A 21,629-nucleotide genomic window follows, 5' to 3' on the forward strand; every position below is an offset into this window, starting at 1 on the left:
TTGAAACAACACGTAGTTGCACAAGTCGTATGGGTGAGTGTGAAAATTCAAACACACGTGCATTCCACTTTGGATGCTTAAGGGCAGTGTAATATTGGACTGCTGAAATGCTTACAAGGTTTTAAAATATATTTCCCTTGGCATTTATTGATGATTTTCAGGAATAAGCACTAATAAAATATTTTTTTCCTTAAATTTCATACACGTAACTAAAATGTGTACTTGATTAACGAGACCCAGAGGATATCTGCACAGTGTCTCTCTGGTGCATTTCCTTCTTCATAGCCAGATAGCTTCTGCACGAAACATTATTGTTTTTTAATTTGAAGCAGCAGCTGTTGTCTTAAAAACACAATTCTCTAAAATGAATTTTGTCAGCGCCCCTTCTTGCCCCCACCCGAAATTTACTGCGGTCAAAGACGTGGGCAAAGACACCACACCTCTCAAAGCACACTTCATATTCAACAATATTTTAACTGTTAGTACTTAAGAAAGCATCGGAGCTTCTTCTACCTTTTAGTTGCCCTTGTTTCAGAATGACCAAGTACGATGAACTCAGCCTGGTCATTTGCCTACCAATTTAGGTGAAAAAGCCATTATTTTAACAAGTCACTGTTATCCCTGCATGCATTTCCCTGCTGCTGGCCTGTCTCCAGCCATCGTTCCCACGTCTAGTGCCCGAAGCGTCCTCTCAGTCCTCTGCAGCTTTGGCAGTGCCCGTGGCCATCTCCAAAGCACAAGGAAGGAGCTGGGCCACCCGCTCGGGTGCTCAGAGCCTCGGTACCTGCTACCTCAGACTCTGGGAGACACATTTTGCAGGACTGTGCCCTAGAAGGCGGCACTCCCATCCCAAGTGATGCTCTTAGGAAAGGAACAAAGCACCTCCTTTCCGGATAAAGAAGAAATGCTGACTGTCGTTAAATGTTAATGTGTGGTATTTTTGCTCCGCACTGGGAAACTGCCTCTTGGAAAGCCCTCGGTAATTTTCCACTTAAGAAGGAGGTTTGGGGTGTGCTCGGGGCGATTGTGAAAGTCTCATTCAGGTCGGTTTTCACCAAAATGCTTGCCTGACGCCGAGTGTCAGTGCGAACGGTCCGGATTCAGGCAAACTGCGAAATCATTAAGAAGAGATAGAAAGGTGGGAGGAGGGAAGAACATGACTACATCACCGTAAAACATATTTTTCCAGATGCCATAAAGATAGGAGAGTCCACTTACTCACTGAGACCTGTTCCAATGCTCTTGCTCTTTGATTCTCTCCTGCACTGCAAAGCGTATTTCTGGGTGGAGTCAACAATTTGGCAAAAATCTGTTAACCACACCAAGCTGATGAAGACAGTAAATTTGTTTCCTCTTTACGCCCTTGTAGACCCAGCCCACCTCCAGGAGCGGATAAAAGGGAATGCCTGGAGCTGGGGAGCCAGAGAAGACTGTGCAGACTTCTCTCTGCATTCACCCCTCAGCAGCTCAGCCCCGTTGGTCCTTCTGCTCGCCTCAACTCTGCTTGAAAGCAACAGCCATGTCTCGGCAGTCAATCTGCAGAAGCTTTGGAGGCGGAAGCAAAAGGGGATACAGCTCTTGCTCTGCCGTCGGTGGTGGCTTTGGAGGAAGTGGGGGCAGAAGCAGGATCAGCTATAGCTCGTTCTCCACATCCAGGGGAATTGGAGGCGGCGGACGTTGTGGAGGTTTTAGCAGCAGGAGCCTCCATAACCTGGGTGGCAGCGGAAGAATTTCCATGGGTGGCTCTTATGGCGGTGGATACGGATGTAGAATTGGAGGCTTTGGTGGAGGCTATGGAGGAGGATTTGGCAGCATTGGAGGAGGTGTCATTGGTGGAGGAATAGGCAGCTTTGGTGGCCCTGTGAGAGGTGGTCCTGGGTTCCCCGGAGGCATCCAGCCGGTGCAGGTTGACCCAACGCTCCTGCGGCCGGTCCATGTTGACATTGATCCGCAGATCCAACAAGTGAAGTGCCAGGAGAAGGAGCAGATCAAGACTCTTAACAATCAGTTTGCCTCTTTCATTGACAAGGTGAGAGGCCGGAACGGTGCGTGCTTGGGAATGGGGGTCTGAGGAACTTTCCTGTGCTGTGGAGAGGGAAATATTGTCCTCTCAGCTCAGAGCTGGCAGGTCTGGAGGGCTGGTAGGGTTTTCATTGAGTCCTCCTAAGGAAATGCAGAAAATTTACATCTGCAGAGGAAGCAAAGGACTTTCTCTAGTTTTGGTTGATCCAAATTCCCCCTCAGCGTTTCTCTCTGGTGCGCTCTGTGCAGTCAGGCCAAAGCGATCATCACATACTCGTCATCCCAAGCGGCTCTTTAAATCTCTGCTTTTTCAAGGGTGGTTTCTTCTGGAGGAACTTAGAATGTAGGAATGAGCTATCAGTTAATTCCTGGCCGTTCCTTATTTCAGATCAAGTACAGATGAGTATTCTTTAGACTGTCCGCACTGGTAGAACATTGGTTATACAGGTGCTTCATAGATTTTTGAATATAGGACATACTCATTGAATGCTTTTTGTATCTGATGAGAGGAATGTTCTCCAATATGGACACTTGTGGGATTTCATTCACTGAGAGGTAAAAAATGAGCTGATGCTTCTGAAAACTAGTGTGGGTCAAAATTTGTAATTGGAAATTACAATAATCTGTAAATCTGGAATATAATCATTCCAACCGGTAACAAAAAAAGATCAGAAATGTAGCAGAAAGAAAAGAGGAGACATTTAAGGATAATTGAAAAAAGAGAGGAAAGAATGGAGGCATCTTCCTCTTGAAAACTGGCTTTCAGCTAGCCATGGTCCTGTTGGGGCTGTGGAAATGATGCCCTTGGCCTCCCAAACAAGCAGGAGGTTTGAGCAGCCGGGTGTCCCCCGAGTGAATGGCTCACGCGCCCCTTTGTGGGCTTTCAGGTCCGCTTCCTGGAGCAACAGAACAAGGTCCTCTCCACCAAGTGGGAGCTCCTCCAACAACAAGGGCCTTCGGGGCCAAGGAAGAACCTCGATGCCATCTTTGAGAATTACATCCAGAACCTGAGGAGGCGGCTGGAGTCTCTCCTGGCGCAGAGGGGGCAGCTGGAGTCGGAGCTGCAGAACATGCGGCAATACGTCGAGGAGTACAAAACCAAGTAAGTGCGGTGCCGGCCTAGGGAAGAGGTGAGCGCCAAGATGGGGCCCTAAGACAGCCTGGAGAGCCCACCCTGCCTTCCCCGTCCAGAAACGGGACCGAGGGTGCCCTGGGGGGAAGAGGGGTTCCACTGGTGCGCTGATGAGCCGTCCAAGAGCCTCGGGCTGTCTTGTCCCCTTCCACAGGTATGAGGAAGAGATCAACAGGCGCACCGCTGCTGAGAACGAGTTTGTGGTGCTCAAGAAGGTGAGTCCCAGGGGCACCGGGAGAGAGCGGGTGCGGGGGGCCAGATGCAAAGACGTTGGAAGGAGGCGGCACCAAGCCGGCGGTTCCGATGGGAGGCACTGGCTGCCAGCAGCACTTCTGGGGTGGGAGGAAGCCGTTGCCTACCGGTGTGATCCTTCTTGCAGGACGTGGACTGTGCCTACATGACTAAGGTGGAGCTGGAAGCCAAGGTGGGAGCTCTGACTGACGAAATCAACTTCCTGAGGTGCATCTACGAGGAGGTAAGAGCCCTCCCTTCCCCAGGGCTGGCTGGAGGTGCAGCGAGGAGCGTGGTGGCCACAGACACTGAGGTTGGGCTGGGGGTCCATGTGGGTTTGGGCTGGAGAGGCTGCCTGGAGCTGCTGCTCTTTCCTTCCCTCCTCAGATGGTCAGGCTAACTCATGTCTCGGTTGTAGGAACTGGCCCAGATGCAGACGATCAGCCGGGACCTGTCTGTGGTGGTGTCCATGGACAACAACCGCCACCTGGACCTGGACAGCATCATCGAGGAGGTCAGGCGTCAGTACGAGCAGATCGCTCAGAACAGCCGGGCTGAAGCTGAGGCGTGGTACCAGAGCCGGGTGAGTCGGGAAGCGGCCAAGGCACCTGGGACAGTCTCTGCCGCCGGCTGCCTCCCTCGCACAGAGCAGGGGAATCGCCTGAGGTCTTGGTAGGTTGTCTCACTCATGGGTTGCTTTGCCCCCACGCCGTCAGTACGAAGAGCTGCAGAACACCGCTGGAAGGCACGGGGACAGCCTCCGCAACACCAAGATAGAGATCCAAGAGCTGACCAGGAACGTCCAGAGGCTGCGGGCTGAGATTGAGAACGTGAAGAAGCAGGTAGGGCCTGGCTACTGTCCCGTGGGGTGCTGGCATCAGGCTGGATCACAGAGCACCGCGTTTGGGCAGACATGGTTCCTTCAACCACCCCTTGTCTACTTCATGTAGATGTTTCATTTTCTCTCCTTGACTTCTTGACTTGGGCTTGAAGGGCTGATCCTAAGTGACAAAAAGAGATCGGAGAAAGAGTCCTCTTTTCTCCCTCAGAACCAGCAGCTGCAGGCAGCTATTGCCGAGGCCGAGGAGCGGGGTGAGATGGCCCTCAAGGATGCCCGGCGGAAACTGGAAGAGCTTGAGTGTGCCCTGAGCAAAGACAAGGAGGAGCTGGCTCGCTTGTTGAAGGAGTACCAGGAGCTGCTGAACATCAAGATTGCCCTGGACGTTGAGATTGCCATGTACAGGAAGCTGCTGGAGGGAGAGGAGAACAGGTACACCTCTTGCTTTGTTTCTATTTGACTAAATTCTTGACAGATTTTACAATGTGTGGGTAAAACCTTTTTTTACCCCAAAACAAAAATGAGGTCCCCACAGGGTATATATCTCAGTGGTTTTGACTGAAGTTAAATGAAACAGGAAATAAAAGGCGTCCTCGGGAAATTGCGCGGAGCTTAATTGCTTTCTATTAGATGAGATCCACAACTTGCGTTCCTTTCCCTACACAGGCTCTGTGGAGACAACCCGTCCAACGTCAATGTCTGTAAGTATCTGTGCTCCGTCTTCTCGGCAGAATGGCTTTTTCCCTGGGTGCCGTGAGGATTCCCAGGTTGTCACTCGATGTACAGTGAGCCTGTCCTTCTCTTGCAGCCGTGGTAGGCAGAACCACCATTGCCGCAGGCAGAGCTGGTGGCTTCGGAGCCAGCAGTGGCCTGGGAGGAGGAGTGTGTGCGGTCGGAGGAGGAAGCGTCCTTGGAGGCCCCTGTGGCGTGGGAGGAGGGATGCTCAGCGGTGGCTTCTCCTCTGGAAGTGGGAGAATGTGCAGCGCTGGAGGTGGCAACTTCGTCTCTGGGGGTGGGTCCTCCTCTGTGCGGAGATGTGTCACAACCACAACGGTCAAATCTTCAGGTGTAAAATACTGAGCCCTGACCTCAGTCCTTCCAAGGAAAGAAGCATCTTCTCCTTCCTCCAGCCAGCAGCACAGCCCCTTCCACCCCGAGCCGGTATCCAGCAAAGAAACGAACTGTTTTCCTTAGAGCTCCCAACCTCCTTAGGCCATCCTGCCCAAGGGGAGATTTGCAGCGAAACACCAGCCCGTTGGCAGGGCCCAGCTCCCCTCTGAGCTCCAGCAGCCTCCAGGGATGAAAGACCTCCCTTGTGGGTGCCAGGGACTGCAGAGCTCCTCGGAGCATCTTCCGCTGCGCTTCTTGCTGCTGCCCCCGGCTGCTGCGCTGGCTGAGGAGGAGCGTGTATGAAACTGCTCTTTCCTTTCACTTTTACGGTCTCTTTTTCAACGGCCGAGTTTCCCTTGCGACTTCCGCGTGTCCTGCATGTCACCCACATGCTTGTTTCAGCTAGTTCAGTAGTTCACGTAAGCAGAAGAAACGTGATAATGCCCCATAGTCAGATTTAGGGGGGAGAAACAGGTCCACCTTCTCTTGGTGGAGTAATTTGGCAGCTTTAATATTTTATAGGTTCCTTTCCCTCTTCTCCTTCACACCTGACGTATGTATGGCCTTATTGCAAACCTCCTGTTGCGCGAACCCTACTGCACGGTTGCTTTCTACCAGCACCCCTTTCCTCCAAGTTCTTTCATTGCCAATAAACTGCAGAGAGATGAAAAGATATCTTTGTGTCGTCTTGTTACTTAACGGTCCCCAGGGGAGGGAAAACAGGCTTTTTTGTTGCCGTAAGGAACGGCAACGCCTACGGGTTCTGTCCTACGGCGCACATCGCTGAGCGCCATGAACTGCCCAGCTGAGGTGAGGAGGAGGAAGACGAGCCTTCTTTCTCCTCTTAGGAGGTGCCATCTTGCTCCTCCACTGTAGACTCCCATCTCTCTGTGGGGTAGGAGAGCCGCGGCCGTGAGAAGTGTGGCACAGGAAGGGAACACGTGATGTCAACCTGGTGGCCATTAGGTGGGAAGGCTGTGCTCATCCCAAGTGTAGCGGGATGACGTGTCCAGCCCTCAGCTGATGGGCACCTCGGGGGCGAGGCAGGCAGAGGCACCAGTGGGGACATTGTGGTTTGGATGTGGCAACAAACGGTGGCAGTTGGTCTGTGGTGATGTGGATGTGATGGTTTGAACGTGGTGGTCTGAACAGGGCAGTTGCGGCATTTGGACCGGGCGGTTCGAACACGGCCCGTGTTCATGATGATGGATGGACGCCCAACACTGGGATGTAGCAGTTGGACTTGGTGGATTGAACGCAGCCTTTAGAATGGGGTGGTTTGATCAGGGCCGTTGCGATGTAGCAGCTGGGATGTGGCGGTTGGCCTGGGGTGGTTTGACCACTGCCGTTGGGCTGCGGCCGTTAGCGCCAGTCATAGAACCATAGACCCACAGAACGGTTTGGGTGGGAAGGGACCTTCAGAGGCCATCCAGCCCAACCCCCTGCCCTGAGCAGGGGCATCCCCAGCTCGACCAGGTCGCTCAGAGCCCCGGCCAGCCTGGCCTTGGATGTCCCCAGGGATGGGGCACTGACCCCCGCTCTGGGCAACCTGGGCCAGCGCTTCGCCACCCTCAGAGTAAAAAATGTCTTCCTTCTATCCAGTCTAAATCCCCCCTCCTTCAGTTTAAACCATCCCCCCTTGTCCTGCCACAGCAGGCCTTGCCAAAGAGGCCGCCCCCACCCTTCCCACAGCCCCCCTTTGAGCACTGGGAGGCCGCAATAAGGTCTCCCCGCAGCCTCCCCTTCCCCAGCTGCACAGCCCCAGCTCTCCCAGCCCGGCCTCGCAGCAGAGGGGCTCCGGCCCCCAGAGCATTTCTGTGCCCCCTCTGGTCCCGCTCCAGCAGCCCCGTGTCTGTCCCGTGCTGAGGAGCCCCGAGCTGGAGGCGGCGCTGCAGGGGGGTCTCACAGAGCGGGGCAGGGGGGCAGGACCCCCTCCCTCGCCCAGCTGCCCACGCTGCTGGGGATGCAGCCCCGGGCACGGCTGGGGGTCGGGGCTGCGAGCGCACGTTGCCGGCTCGTGTCCAGCCTTTCCCCCCCAGCACCCCCGAGTCCCTCTCCGCAGGGCTGCTCCCCGTCCCCCCGTCCCCCAGCCTGTGCGGGTACCGGGGGCTGCCCCGACCCCGCTGCAGGACCTTGCCCTCGGCCTTGCTGAACCTGCTGAGGGTCTCCCAGGCCCCCCTTTCCAGCGTGTCCAGGTCCCTCTGGATGGCATCCCGTCCTTGTGGCGCAGCCGTCCTCGGCACTGCTCTCACCCCAGGAGGACACGTGGCCAACTCATCACCACCACGCAGTGGCTCAGCCCTGATGGTGCCTGGAGCTCCCAGCCAGGCCCCCTGGAGGCCTCCATGGGGGAGGACACCAGCGACAGGTCAGCAGTAGGCGGCTAAAGCGTTGACGTAGGGTGGCTGTCCTCCACCCTTGGCTGGCACAAGGGCAAGCAGCACCATCTATCTGACGAGTCGGGCTCTTACATGGGCACCGCACCGCATACGTGAGCGGTGGGAAGGCCTGAAGACGTTATGTGGACACAAATTACTCATGAAAAAAAGCCGCGTGAAAGTATGAGACACAGCCTGGAACCTGCTATTATAACTCCAGATTGCCCAGTCAGGTTTGTCATTAGCCCTCTCTAAATCACATCCCATTGCAACCAAATTAATTTGATTAATTCTTGGCTGGATTCTTCGCTGGCGTTGGGAGGAGCAGGAGCCGGACCAGTAGGTGAATCAACCCTGGGTGTACTGTCGTGCGCGCGTTGTCCTGGTGCAGTCTCGGTGTTTGTCAGATGAAAGTCCAGGCAGGGAGATGGTCCGTGCTGCAGAGCCCTCATCATCTAAACGAACTCAACAAACGAGAAAGAAACGGCAGTTCTTGTTTGAACTATTACTTTCATGTCGTTTTTCTTATCTTCCCCCAAATATTCTTTCAGTGGACAGGCCTGACTTCTTAATCTGATGTTTGTACCAGGCTATAATATGCCTTATTCTCTTTTTTGAATAAACAATGACATTTCTCATTCTAAATTTTATAGGTCGGGATGGGAGAGACCAAGAAGTCGTCTCCTACTTCCCCGTCCCAGCGAAGTCTCCAAGGACGGGTACCGACCAAGAGGGTGCAAAGCGTTCCTGGGGACTTCCCTGGGAGGATGGCAGAGAGGGTGAAGATCTCCAGTGTGTTGAAACCCAGGAAGCCAAAGATGCAGGCTTTAACCTGCAGAAAACCACAGGCTTTTTATAAGTTCCCTGAGTTCTCCCTGGAGAGGGGCCAGGCTGTAACACGGAGGTGCTGGAGTTTATCTTTCCCATCTGCTGTGCTCATGAAAAAGGGAGTCATGTTAATTGCTCAAGGACATCACGCTTGAATGAAAGATCGTAGCAGCCCCGCGGCGGGGCTCCCCTCCATTTGCTCCACGGGGCGCGGCGCTAGCTGCTGGCTCTGGTGGAAAAGCAGATCCGTATTTGCAGCAACGGGGCCTGTTTTGCTTAAAATGAGTGAATTTACTTGTGAAAGAGCCTCGGTGTGATCAAGCAATGATAACTCTTCAATACTTTTTGGTAGACCTGTTGTCTTTTTGGACATAGAGGATAAAAAATACAGAATAAATTTTTTTTTTCAAGTTCTGGTTTTCTTCAGAGGAGGACATGTGGTGTCTGTGCTAATACAGAACTTGCCCCCAGGACCCTCCTGTGGGCCCTGCTTAGGTGCTCCTGAGAACCTGACTGCATTTTCCGATCATTTTTTGGCTTGCAAAGAGTGGAGTTCAAAGCGAGATGGCAAAAGCCCGAGCCCATCCCGCTGAGTCTCCATCACTCAGCCCGGGTAACGGGGGGTCGTGAGGCGCGCGCTGGGATTGCTGGCCTCTCCAGTTCAGTGCAAGACCAGCTCGGGCTGGCGGGACTCGGAGCACTCTGCCTTCCACCGAGCGGTGTGAGGCGGGACAGAAAGGAGACCTCACCCTCAGCGAAGCCAGAGGCAAAGGGGACGAGCTCTGCAGAGCCCTCAGTGGAGCCAAAGGGTTGCTTGGCCATGCGCTGAAGGAATATCGGGACTTGCTGAGTGTGGAGATGGCCCTGGCCGTTGTGATTAACGTGCGTGGGAAGCTGCTGGAAGGAGAGGAGAGCGGGTAGATGTGGGTCATATAACCTGGTTCAGGGCGTGAGTGGTGCAATGTTCTTTGCATTAGAACATGGAAAGAAATATAATAGGTGCGACATTTTATGAGCTTATTGGGGAATGAATCCAGGTAGCATTATATTGGCTCTAATTAGAGCTGTAATGAGTTTTTAATTGCTACTAATCATGTATATTATGGGAGGGCCTCAGAAGCTACCAAGTTTGCTTCTCTTGGGTTGATCACTGTGCAAATACGGAGGAGACTCACCCACCTTGTAGCTGCATTGGATATGACAGTGAACAGCTGGTGAGCAGGAAGCGTTTGCTTTTATGAGTGGCACGGCTTTGTTGAGAGGATGGGAACAGTGTCTGCTGAGCTTATCTGCCTCTGCATCCTTGGTACTCTATTTAAGTGGCGCATACCTGCTGAGCAGCTGGAGTCCTTCATGATCCTGAAGGATGAGATGTTCAGGGCAATGCAGCAGAGCTGCAGAGGTTATAGGAGGTTAAATGTGGAAATCAGCGTCCTTTGGTTGCTTATCTACACTTCAAAGAGCAACAGCAACACCCCCAGCTCACTCGTCTCCTACTCGACTCGTCCAAGTTCAAAACTAGCTCAAAAACTCACTAGAAAACCCGCTGACTTTCTCAAGAGAGACTGGAAACAGCATATCATGAAAGCAGCACTGACCATGAAGCATCTAGGCTTGGAAGGAGTTTTAAAACCCAACAGTCAAAGACCTAAAAGCTTCTTTAAGCAAATACATTGACAAACATACCTAAAGCTACATAGCTACCAAAGAAATTTAGCTAAGGAGCAAAGTGGAGCTCTTCTGTTCAGTTTTTTTTTCAAGCCGTGCTCCTATTCTTTTCTTCTAGATGCTAAAACACCTCCTTTGGATCCCGGCTGCCCTTGTTTTGGATTCATCACGAGAGAAACTGGTTCTGTTGCCAGCCTCCAGGGATGTCTTGTGTCAGCAGGGTGAATCTTGCTGACTGGCTTACTGTGATCCAAGGAAGTCCGTGTCCTAGAGCATCATCCAGGGCTTTGCAGGAGAATTTGGGCCCTTCACCTGAGCTAATATTCCCCTCAGCTTTGATTGTAGAGATTGTGCCCACAGTCAGGTGCCTTTCGCCGCAGCCTTTTCTTCCTGTTTGATATCAGCCCCCCTGTGAGCGTGCGCGAAGAACTGCAAGCAGATCACACGCCGCTCCTGTGCTACGTGTCTCTGAACGAGCTATCTGCTCCCACGTAGCCAGGTGACCTGGATGAGTGCTGCCAGTGGATGTGGTGTTCCTCCAGCTCCCTCCTGGCCCCATTTCATCCAGTGCTCTCTCAGCTAAAGCTGGGACAGGTAGAGCAGGATTTGCAGAACTTATGGCAACCACATCGCCTCTGTCTGGTGCTGAGAGCAAACCTTCCTCCTCTTCTTCCTCACACCCACTCTGGCTTGGGTGTTGGTGCACCTCTGCCCTTCATCTCGCTTCCATGCTCACAAGCTCTGCCCTACGAGTGGGCTGATATTCCTTTACATTCACATTCACGACCCACAGTCTGCATTTTCTGACCAACTCTTTTGTCGGTGTCCATCAGGCCTAGCTGAATGTCTACGTGCTGTGCCATGGCATGGCATAGCATGGCAAGGCATGGCATGGCATGGCAAGGCATGACGTAGCATGGCAAGGCATGATGTAGCATGGCAAGGCATGACATAGCATGGCAAGGCATGACGTAGCATGGCAAGTCATGGCATGACATAGCATGGTAAGGCATGACATGGCATGGCAAGGCATGACATGGCATGGCAAGGCATGACGTAGCATGGCAAGGCATGACATGGCATGGCAAGGCATGACGTAGCATGGCAAGGCATGACGTAGCATGGCAAGGCATGGCATGACATAGTATGGTATTGCAAGGCATGGCATAACATGACATAGCATGGCAAGGCATGACATGGCATGGCATGGCATGACATAGCATGGCACAGCATGGCAACATCCACTCTTAACTAGAAGTATGGGTTGCAGCAAGTCTACATCTCCCGTAGCCTGGGGACCAGGGCTTGCTGGGCCGACCCGATGAAGATAGGGCAGCCACGGCCATCAAGGCCACTAGAGGGCTTGCAGCCTGCGCGAGGGACACTGCCCCGCTCTCAGACACACCTGAACCTGCTCTCGTCCTCCAGGTCGATGACAAATTGACTTTCCCATGAATTATTGGTCAGGTTGAGATGGGGATTTCAGGTTATGTAGAAACCCACTACTTAAAGGAAGGACTGGCTCCATTCTTAGTGCAGTCACCGCCCACAGGTGACAGCCTGGTGAAAGATGAACGGACAAGTGGTGTGTCGCATTTGCCAATAACCGTGTTTGTGGCAGAGCTGCCTGAGCTGCAGGTCCTGCGCCTTGCCTGAACTTTATAGGGTGTGATATGGGGCCAGAATCAACCGAAACAGGAACCAGTCCTTGTCTCACACTTGGACAGCCACTTCATGCGGGTCCTGGGGGTCCTCGGATCAGCCTCCCTTCCTCCTCCCGCACGAAAACACTCTCTGAAGTGCCTAGAATAAATTCTATAATTTTTCTGTTGTGCCTCCACAGGTATTTGAAATCCACTGGAGTAAAGGCTGGGCTGGCAGCCAGGGAACCAAGCCCTTCAGCTGGCTGGCATCGCTTTCTCTTCACCTCTCCAACCAAGCCCAGCTCCTTGCAGACATAACAAGAGGAAACACACTGCTCCTCTGTTAGAAGGTCTGTTTTAGTGCCACAGCCTCGTCCATTTGAAGTAAAGCAGCTTCACAAGAGCAAGGGTAGGCTGGTATTGTCATACCTGCCGGCAGCACAGCCTGCCTGAAGCCCTTTGGGCTGGGAAGGAAACGCCTTCTGTGGCTTTGCAGTAGAAGTGTCCCTAGAAGTGGTGGGAATAGAAGCGTTTCCTACAGGTGGGAAGTTCTCAGCTGGGAGGGCATTTTGGTGCTGGGTGCTCCTAAGGCGCTGTGGCAAATCTGTTTGGGGAAAATAGGTTGTTGCTTGGAAAAAAGATACGCTTGGTTCGCCTCCATCACATCTGCCGGCATCCAAGAAGTCACCCTGAACCAAGACTTGCTGGCACCTCGCAGTCTAGATGTTGACCAAGTCCAGAAGGTGTGAATGCTGGAGAGGGAGCAAATCAAGATCCTCAATGAAAATGTTGTCTTCTTGGTAGATAAGGTAGGAGTTGTGATTTTTTTCACATTTACACTTGTAAAGACTTCTGGCGGGATACGGCATCCAGGGGTAGGTACATAGGTCCCGTTTCTGGTCAGTCCTGCCTGACCAACCCAGTGGCCTTCTATGATGGAGTGACTACACCAGTGGACAAGGGAAGAGCTGCAGATGTCATCTGTCTGGACTTCTGTAAGGCCTTTGATATGGCCCCCCTCAGCACCCTTCTCTCTAAAGTGGGGAGATGTGGATTTGAAGGATGGACTCTTGGGTGGGTGAGGAACTGGCTGGATGGTCACATCAAGAGGGTCGTGGTCAATGGCTCAACGTCCAGATGCAGACTGGTGACCAGTGGTGTCCCTCAGGGGTCTGTACTGGGGCCAGTGTTGTTTAGTATCTTCATCAGGGACACAGACAGTGGGATCGAGCGCACCCTCAGCAAGTTTGCAGATGACACTGAGCTGAGCCGTGTAGGTGACACAGGACAGGACGCCATCCAGAGGGACCTGGACATGCTGGTGAGGGGGACCTAGGGAGACCCTCAGGAGGTTCAGCAAGGCCGAGGGCAAGGTCCTGCAGCGGGGTCGGGGCAGCCCCCGGTACCCGCACAGGCTGGGGGACGGGGGGACGGGGAGCAGCCCTGCGGAGAGGGACTCGGGGGTGCTGGGGGGGAAAGGCTGGACACGAGCCGGCAACGTGCGCTCGCAGCCCCGACCCCCAGCCGTGCCCTGGGCTGCATCCCCAGCAGCGCGGGCAGCCGGGCGAGGGAGGGGGTCCTGCCCCCCTGCCCCGCTCTGTGAGACCCCCCTGCAGCGCCGCCTCCAGCTCGGGGCTCCTCAGCACGGGACAGACACGGGGCTGCTGGAGCGGGGCCAGAGGGGGCACAGAAATGCTCCGGGGGCTGGAGCCCCTCTGCTGCGAGGCCGGGCTGGGAGAGCTGGGGTTGTGCAGCTGGGGAAGGGGAGGCTGCGGGGAGACCTTATTGCGGCCTCCCAGTGCTCAAAGGGGGGCTGTGGGAAGGGTGGGGGCGGCCTCTTTGGCAAGGCCTGCTGTGGCAGGCCAAGGGGGGATGGTTTAAACTGAAGGAGGGGGGATTTAGACTGGATAGAAGGAAGACATTTTTTACTCTGAGGGTGGCAAAGCGCTGGCCCAGGTTGCCCAGAGCGGGGGTTGGTGCCCCATCCCTGGGGACATCCAAGGCCAGGCTGGCCGGGGCTCTGAGCGACCTGGTCGAGCTGGGGATGCCCCTGCTCAGGGCAGGGGGCTGGATGGCCTCTGAAGGTCCCTTCCCACCCAAACCGTTCTGTGGGTCTATGGTTTTATGAATATCAGGTTGGCAAACTGGGCCTTGGACAAGGGTTTGTCTCGGGCTTGGATGTGACAGGCTGTGACAGGAGGTTTCTCGCACCAAACTACCAAATCCCTGGTGAATGCAAGGGGATCCGTCAGGCTCTGGCCGTGCCGAGGCCTCGGTGCTTGTTTTTACACCAAGTTGTGCCGCACACTGCTGCTGTGGATGATTTGCAAAGCACAGACGATGCCAAGCACCACTAGAGGGCCCAGAAAAGGTTTTAAATGTATAAAAGATAGGCCTAAACTACTCTTTTCTGCATGGTGTTGGCAGCCTGCGTCCCTGCGAGGTACAGAGCCAGCGTGCCTGTGGCTCCAAAGGGGATTTGGTGGCAACGTGTGAATGGTTTTGTTTGTCCAGCGCCTCGCACCGGTGATCGATGGCCCCGGCTGAGGCTCCCAGTGACAATAAATAACTGGATTTAAAACTTTTGTGTATCGTTCACTGCTTCTGGCATGGGAAGAATTGAAAGCAGCATGATTTGGGGAAGACGGTGACCCTTTGAGTCAGAGGGTTACTTGTAGCCGTCTGCAACTCGCTGGCTCTTCCCGGCGGTGGCATCCCGTCGCCGGCCGTGCCGGTGTGCAAAGCTGGTCCTGCAGCCTGGCATTCCTCCGCCTTGGTGAGTGAAGCGCAGCTGCAGGCCAGGGTGGAAGTGGCTGACGGATGAGATAATTCCTGAGATGCTAATACTTCACTTCCAGCCCTCTTGGGCCATGTAGCAATGCTGATGGCTTCCTGCTAACACGGGCAAGGGCTGCAGCACATCCCCTGACGGCGCGGAGTGCTCAGCACCTTCTTCTTCTTCCCCAAACCAGAGGTTGAATGTGGGCTTGGGAGAATTTCCTTTGCTAAAGGACAACTTTAGCTGGCAGCGCCAGCAGAGAGAAAGAAGTCATCATCCCGCTCTGCTCAGCGCTGGTCAGGCCACACCTGGAGCACTGTGTGCAGTTCTGGTCCCCGCTGTACAAAAAGGATGTGGCCAGGCTGGAAGGGGCCCAGAGAAGGGCCACCAGGATGATCACAGGACTGGGCAGCTGCCATACAAGGATAGGCTGGGAGAGCTGGGTTTGTTCAGCCTTGAGAAAAGGAGGCTCAGAGGGGATCTCATCCCCATGTACCAGCACTTAAGGGGCAGCTACAGAGAAGATGGAGACTCCCTTTTTCACACGGAGTCCCATGGAGAGGACAAGGGGGATGGACACAAGTTGCCCTTGGGGAGATGCCGATTGGACACGAGAGGGAAGTGTTTCACAGTGAGGACAGTCACCACTGGAATAATCTCCCCAGGGCAGGGGTCGGCTCGGCCTCGTTGGGCACCTTCAAGAGTTGTCTGGGCAGGGTGCTGGGCCGTCTTATCTAGACTGCGCTCTTCCTAGAAAGGTTGGACTAGATGATCCCTGAGGTCCCTTCCCACCTGGGATTCCGTGATTCTGTGATTCTGTGAACTTTGAGTGGCAGCTCATCATGAGTTCCTCCTGAAGCGCCAGGACCGCCCGTGGACATCATGCGAAACGCCCTATCCCTGTACCGCAATATGAGCCACAATATCTGGAGGTTTTGAGTGATCAAACCAGCCTTTATAGATTTTATGATACTCTCCCACCTAAGACAAACCATACTAAATGTTGCCCTACGAAGCTTGCCCTAAATCCTACAGCCTGATGTCGTGGGACTTCTTACCGCTCGCATGATAAATACTGCTGCAGTCTGGCCCTCTGAGCAAGCGACGCCCACCCCGACTCCCCCCTGAGATTTATGGCCACCACGTAGCAGATCCCCGGGGCCACGAGACAGGCAGCCAAATGCTACCCAGAGAGCTTTCCCAGGTGGGAGGGACGTGGTCGCCCGGCCCAGCGACCCCTTGCCAGGGCTGTGCAGAAGCGAGGGGCGCTGGAAGGAGGCGACGGCATGCTGCCCTCCCTGGGCCCATCGCGGCACCGGCTCGAAGGCGCACGCCAGCAAGCCGTGCCCCACCTGCCAGGCAAAGCGCGCGGGCCCAGACCTGGACGGTGCTCCGTGGCTGCGCTCCAAAAGCTGTCAGACGCCGCTCTGGCACGCAGTGAGGCTGCCAGCCTCAGCTTCTTTGGAAAAAGCTGGACTGAGGGCTTGGGTGGCAAATAAGGGTGGGCAGTTGCTGGTGTGAAGCGGGGCTTTTAACTGGGAGATGCCATGGGATAGGAACTCGTCGTTTGCTGGGGGAGCACCAGGTCCTGGGCTTCAGACACCGTAAGCCTTTGGTGTCTGGAGAGAGGGGTGCGGGCATGGGACTGGGACAACGTTGGCATGACGGGATGGGTCTTCCAGGGTTAGCACCATTTCTGATGGTCTAAAACTGTTCCTGAAGAGGTGTCCCATGATGCCACAGGCCTCTCGAGAGGACGAACGCTGGGGAACCTTATACCTTTGTGTCAAACTCAGTTGCTGGTCCTCATCACGCCTCACACCAGTCAGACCGCTGCAAACCCAGGAGGGACTGGGAGAATGTGGCTCGTCTGAAGACAGCACACCTGGCAGAACCCCTCTGGGGGAAGAGCCCTCTCGGCTAAGAACCGCCGTCCTCTAAAAACACCGCTGGCGTCATCCATGGGGCTGCGTTAGAGGAAACTTGGACTAACTTTGCTGTAATGTGGGGAGAGACGCCTTTGAGGATGGGGTCTCCAGAGAGGGGGTCACCTTCTGGAGGTGGCGGCCTCTCTTTGTGAGCTTTGCGAAGAACCTAAATGGCCGGAGTAGCCAAAATACTTCCCTCCAGAGTCCGGCATCGCATGATGCCCACCCTGGGTGGCCCTTCCTCAGACCTTTCCCTTGCTGGGCAGGAGGTCTAGTCTGAGCATTATCAAAGTTCTGCTGCTTTTTGTGTTGCTTTACCTTTTCTCCTCCTGTTTTGTTGTCCTGTGGACGCTGTAATTGCTGCTGCAGGGCTAATGACAGCGATTGAGGTGCCAATAACTCAAAAGAGCGATTTACTCAATTGATCACAAAGTCTGACCTTGATCGGAGTAATTATCAGCTCTAAGTCAATTGGGAGGCCAGCCCAGGTGATATGCAAGTGTGACTGGGTGTGGTGAACTTCCCAGGTGTAATGACGCTCTGCCCAGAGAAGGCAGCACTGGGACCCACTTCTTTTGTAGGCTGGTAATCACATTGTTTACTGGATTCTGAACATCTGCCAGAATTATTTCCAACTGTTTCAACTTCCTGTGGGAAGGGATGTTATTAAAATTGTTCTCCATCATACACAGTGTCTTTTGATGCTTGCTGTACCTCTCTTAGCCTGTTCTCTACCTCTGCTCTCTGACCGGGCGAAGCGGTCCCCAAGGCCCCAAACCCTTAGAGAGGTCGTCCCTGTGAGCCCTGATTGCTGGTGTCAGTCGCTGAAGTTCCAGCATCTCCCTTTACTTTTTCCCACCATAGATCTTGATCAAGAAGCTGCTTTAATATTTTCGCTCTATTTATATCACGGATGCCACATACATTGGCTGTTTCTCTGCTGGGAAACAGCTGCACATTAAAAAAAGTCGTGTTTTCTCATGACACCTGGTGCATTTAACCTAGCTTTCACCCCCGTTTCCTCTTCATCCTCATTTTTCTTTTTTTTTTTTTAATTTTCTTTCTTTCTCTCTGCAGGCTGCACCTCTCCTCCTGAAACCCTTTGGAGATGCCATCTCTGCCTTGCTCCAGCACCACACGCCCCAGCTCGAGGGCATCAGCTGCAGGTTTGCTTGTGTGTGGAGGAACCAGGACTTGCTCAGCCTTTCAGAGGTCTCAGGGATCAGAGAACATCACAATTTGCATTAGGTTAGCCAACAAAGTAAAAAAAGTATGAAGCTTCTGCTTCAGCCGCTCACTGCAGTTGTTAATAATAACAGCGACAGGAAAATTACTCCACTACTTTAACGCTTTATATTAAATCGATGCATTCACATTCTTGTAAAGGAGATAAGAGATTAACAGATATCATAATTATGATTAGTATTTTCTGAATAGATAATGCAATATTATAGGCGGTTACAAGTAAGTTATTGACTTGTTTACCTTCCTGTTAACCCAGAATAATTAGCCATTTCTTAAAATGGCCATTAGTCATTTGTTAACGGGGTTGTGAGGTAGAGTAATATTTTGGTTTGTGTTAGAAGAATACTTGCTGGTCCAGACCTCAGACTAAACTCAAGCCTTAACACAGCCCACCTCTCTCCCCACCCAGAGTGTCTCAAGCAGGCAAGACAGAGATGGGACGTGACCTACCCCGAGACATAGGGGACCTACCCGGCACCCGGTGGGATCCATCCCGCCTGACTCTGGCTTTCTCAGAGTCAAAGGTCTATCTCCAGCCGTCACGCAGGCTGCCTGCACAGCCGAGGAGGGAGGTTCGTAGCGCCAGGGACAGCCCTCCTTGCTCCCAGCAGGACTTCCACCACTTCCCACGCCGTGTCTCCTTCACTTCCCTCGCTGTCACTGTACTTACGAACGGAGCGCTTGGTTCCAGCCTCTTACAGGCTGGTCTGTGCTGCCCCGACCTCTTGGTCTCCACCTTATTCTGCTTGTTGTCCTTCCTCCGCTCAGGAGATCCCTCACACGCCAGCAGAGATGCGCTGTGGCTTCGCACCCTCCGAAACGTCCGCTTCCCTACGTCCGTATGACGGAGCAGCCACTGATGGAGAGGCAGTGACAGGTACCGGGCCACGTTCCTCCTCATCTACCCATTGCCCTCGCGTGGGCCGGGGAGGCCAGCTCTGCCCCCTCACCTTCGACCCCAGCCTCCACCCTGGCTCTGTGCAGTTTGACCAAAGCATTTCCACAAGATGCTTCTGTTTATCAACATTTCCTCCCCCCAAAACACTCCCAACCAGCTGAACGTGGTTCCCTCTTCCATCAGCCTGTGGAGCACAAAGCCCCCCCACCTCAGGGGCTTCCCCGACCTCCTCACATTATCACAGCTTCGCTGCGAAGGGTTGACAGCTCGTGTAATTCTGCACATGCCCTGATATCGGGCGCTTTTTCTGTGCTCTAATAGCAGCTCCCAGTCTCACCCAGACGTAGGTTTGTGTCTGATCTCTATGTCCCACAGATCACGAACGTGGGATCATATTCCTGCTCCCCCCTTGAGGGGTCTGTATAATTAATACAATATATTCTTGCAGACAAGGTGCTCTCCGAGCTGGGGAACCTCAGTATTAACGTAGCATAAACCTTTGGTAGAATACCAGCATTTCACTTTTTTTTTCCTGCCATTACAAGGTTTTTGATGCTTTTCCTTTTGTCTCTCCTCAGAATCTCTTATTGCCTTCACCAGCCACAGAAAAGAGTTATCGTTAGTCCCTGCGATGGAGGGTGGGAGAAAATGAAAGTCTGTGGGATGAAAGGCATTTTTATTAGTGTGTCTGTGTGATCTCCGTCCCATTTTAAAGTGAGTTAGGGCCCTACTTATGCAGGTATTCAGGCAACTACTGACCTGCTACTTCAACCCGGGGTGTGTGTGTCTACCTACTTTACCTGGGCAGCTGTTAAATCTAAGTACTGTATTTATTAAGCTGCTACTGTACCACACTGCTGAGTGTCCACCGTTCAGGTGTGCTGTAGTTATTTAACAGTAATAAGTACGTTGCTGTACTTCTTTAACTCTGCGCTGCCAGTGTGGCTTGTAAAGATCACTAGTTTATGTTCGGCAGAGAGAAAAGCAGCTAGATCTTCCGGGACATCTGCAGGATTTTAGTCATTTAGGCTCTCTATTTTGAGGTGATTAAAATGGTCCTGTAGGAATACCTGGACACGCTGGTGAGGGGGACCTAGGGAGACCCTCAGCAGGTTCAGCAAGGCCAAGGGCAAGGTCCTGCAGCGGGGTCGGGGCAGCCCCCGGTACCCGCACAGGCTGGGGGACGGGGGGACGGGGAGCAGCCCTGCGGAGAGGGACTCGGGGGTGCTGGGGGGGAAAGGCTGGACACGAGCCGGCAACGTGCGCTCGCAGCCCCGACCCCCAGCCGTGCCCGGGGCTGCATCCCCAGCAGCGCGGGCAGCCGGGCGAGGGAGGGGGTCCTGCCCCCCTGCCCCGCTCTGTGAGACCCCCCTGCAGCGCCGCCTCCAGCTCGGGGCTCCTCAGCACGGGACAGACACGGGGCTGCTGGAGCGGGGCCAGAGGGGGCACAGAAATGCTCTGAGGGCTGGAGCCCCTCTGCTGCGAGGCCGGGCTGGGAGAGCTGGGGCTGTGCACCTGGGGAAGGGGAGGCTGCGGGGAGACCTTATTGCGGCCTCCCAGTGCTCAAAGGGGGACTGTGGGAAGGGTGGGGGCGACCTCTTTAGCAAGGCCTGCTGTGGCAGGCCAAGGGGGGATGGTTTAAACTGAAGGAGGGGGGATTTAGACTGGATAGAAGGAAGACATTTTTTACTCTGAGGGTGGCGAAGCGCTGGCCCAGGTTGCCCAGAGCGGGGGTCGGTGCCCCATCCCTGGGGACATCCAAGGCCAGGCTGGCCGGGGCTCTGAGCGACCTGGTCGAGCTGGGGATGCCCCTGCTCAGGGCAGGGGGTTGGGCTGGATGGCCTCTGAAGGTCCCTTCCCACCCAAACCGTTCTGTGGGTGTAAGATTCAGTGTAGTGGCATTTCCTTGAGCATTAGCCTAAGTACTAGAATTTATTATTCCTATTTATTATTTGGGTTTCCTGGAGGTGGACAGAGATGGATGTGGGTTGTGGAGGCTGGCAGGTTCCTGCAGCCCTTGTGCTCAAAGAGTTAATCTTGGGTCTGTTTGTGAATTGTCCCCCTGTGCTCGGCCCTGGGGAGGCCCCACCTCGAGTGCTGGGCTCAGGTTTGGGCCCCTCGGGACAAGAAGGGCCTTGAGGGGCTGGAGCGTGTCCAGAGAAGGGCAGCGGGGCTGGGGCAGGGTCTGGAGCACAAGTGTGCTGGGGGGCGGCTGAGGGGGCTGGGGGGGTTTAGCCTGGAGAAGGGGGGGCTGAGGGGAGCCCTTCTCGCTCTCTGCAGCTGCTTGAGAGGGGCTGGAGTGAGGGGGGGGCTGGTCTCTGCTCCCAAGTCACCAGTGACGGGACGAGAGGGAACGGCCTCAAGCTGCGTCAGGGGAGGTTTAGGTTGGAGATGAGGGAAATGCCTTCCCTGCCAGAGGGGTCAGGCCCTGGCACAGGCTGCCCAGAGAGGTGGGGGAGTCACCGTCCCTGGTGACAAACACCGTGGAGACATGGTACTTGGGGACATGGTTTAGGAGGCCTGGGGGTGTTGGGTTGGGGGTTGGACTTGATGATCCGAGAGGCCTTTTCCAACCTTCATGATTCTGTGATTCTATGATTCTGTGAATTGTCTCTATGGTTTGAAGATGTTAATCCTTGGCGCAGCCTCTGTGACACGGGTCTGATGGAGGACAGCTCAGCTCGCGTTACTTTCACCACCTGAAAGGCAGGAGTTGAGCGAGCTCTCCAGGTTCCCTTATGGCCCACAGAGGGAAATGGGACCATCCAGAAGGGCACGCTCAAGTCACCTGCCTCAGAGGCTTCTCCAGATGGGAGGAACGTCATCACCTGCTTCACGGATTGTTCTGGATGGGAGGAATAACACGTGGACATTCTCTGTTTGCTCCAACAGCTATACAAGAAGGCCAGGCGATCCATTTTATATGAAT

At 54.2% G+C, this 21,629-nt stretch overlaps 1 protein-coding gene across 1 annotated transcript; it reads left to right on the forward strand.

The window, feature by feature from the left end:
* The first annotated feature begins 1,519 nt into the window (after nucleotides 1–1,519).
* LOC135317865 (keratin, type II cytoskeletal 6A-like) lies at nucleotides 1,520–5,303 on the forward strand. The gene is made up of 9 exons (XM_064474414.1): nucleotides 1,520–2,029; nucleotides 2,910–3,124; nucleotides 3,309–3,369; nucleotides 3,534–3,629; nucleotides 3,804–3,968; nucleotides 4,102–4,227; nucleotides 4,435–4,655; nucleotides 4,890–4,924; nucleotides 5,032–5,303. Exons 1-9 carry the CDS (start codon nucleotides 1,520–1,522, stop codon nucleotides 5,301–5,303), a joined length of 1,701 nt encoding a protein of 566 aa, XP_064330484.1.
* Nucleotides 5,304–21,629: the final 16,326 nt, after the last annotated feature.

This window comes from Phalacrocorax carbo, chromosome 27 (assembly GCF_963921805.1).
Source record: "Phalacrocorax carbo chromosome 27, bPhaCar2.1, whole genome shotgun sequence".
NCBI lineage: Eukaryota > Metazoa > Chordata > Aves > Suliformes > Phalacrocoracidae > Phalacrocorax > Phalacrocorax carbo.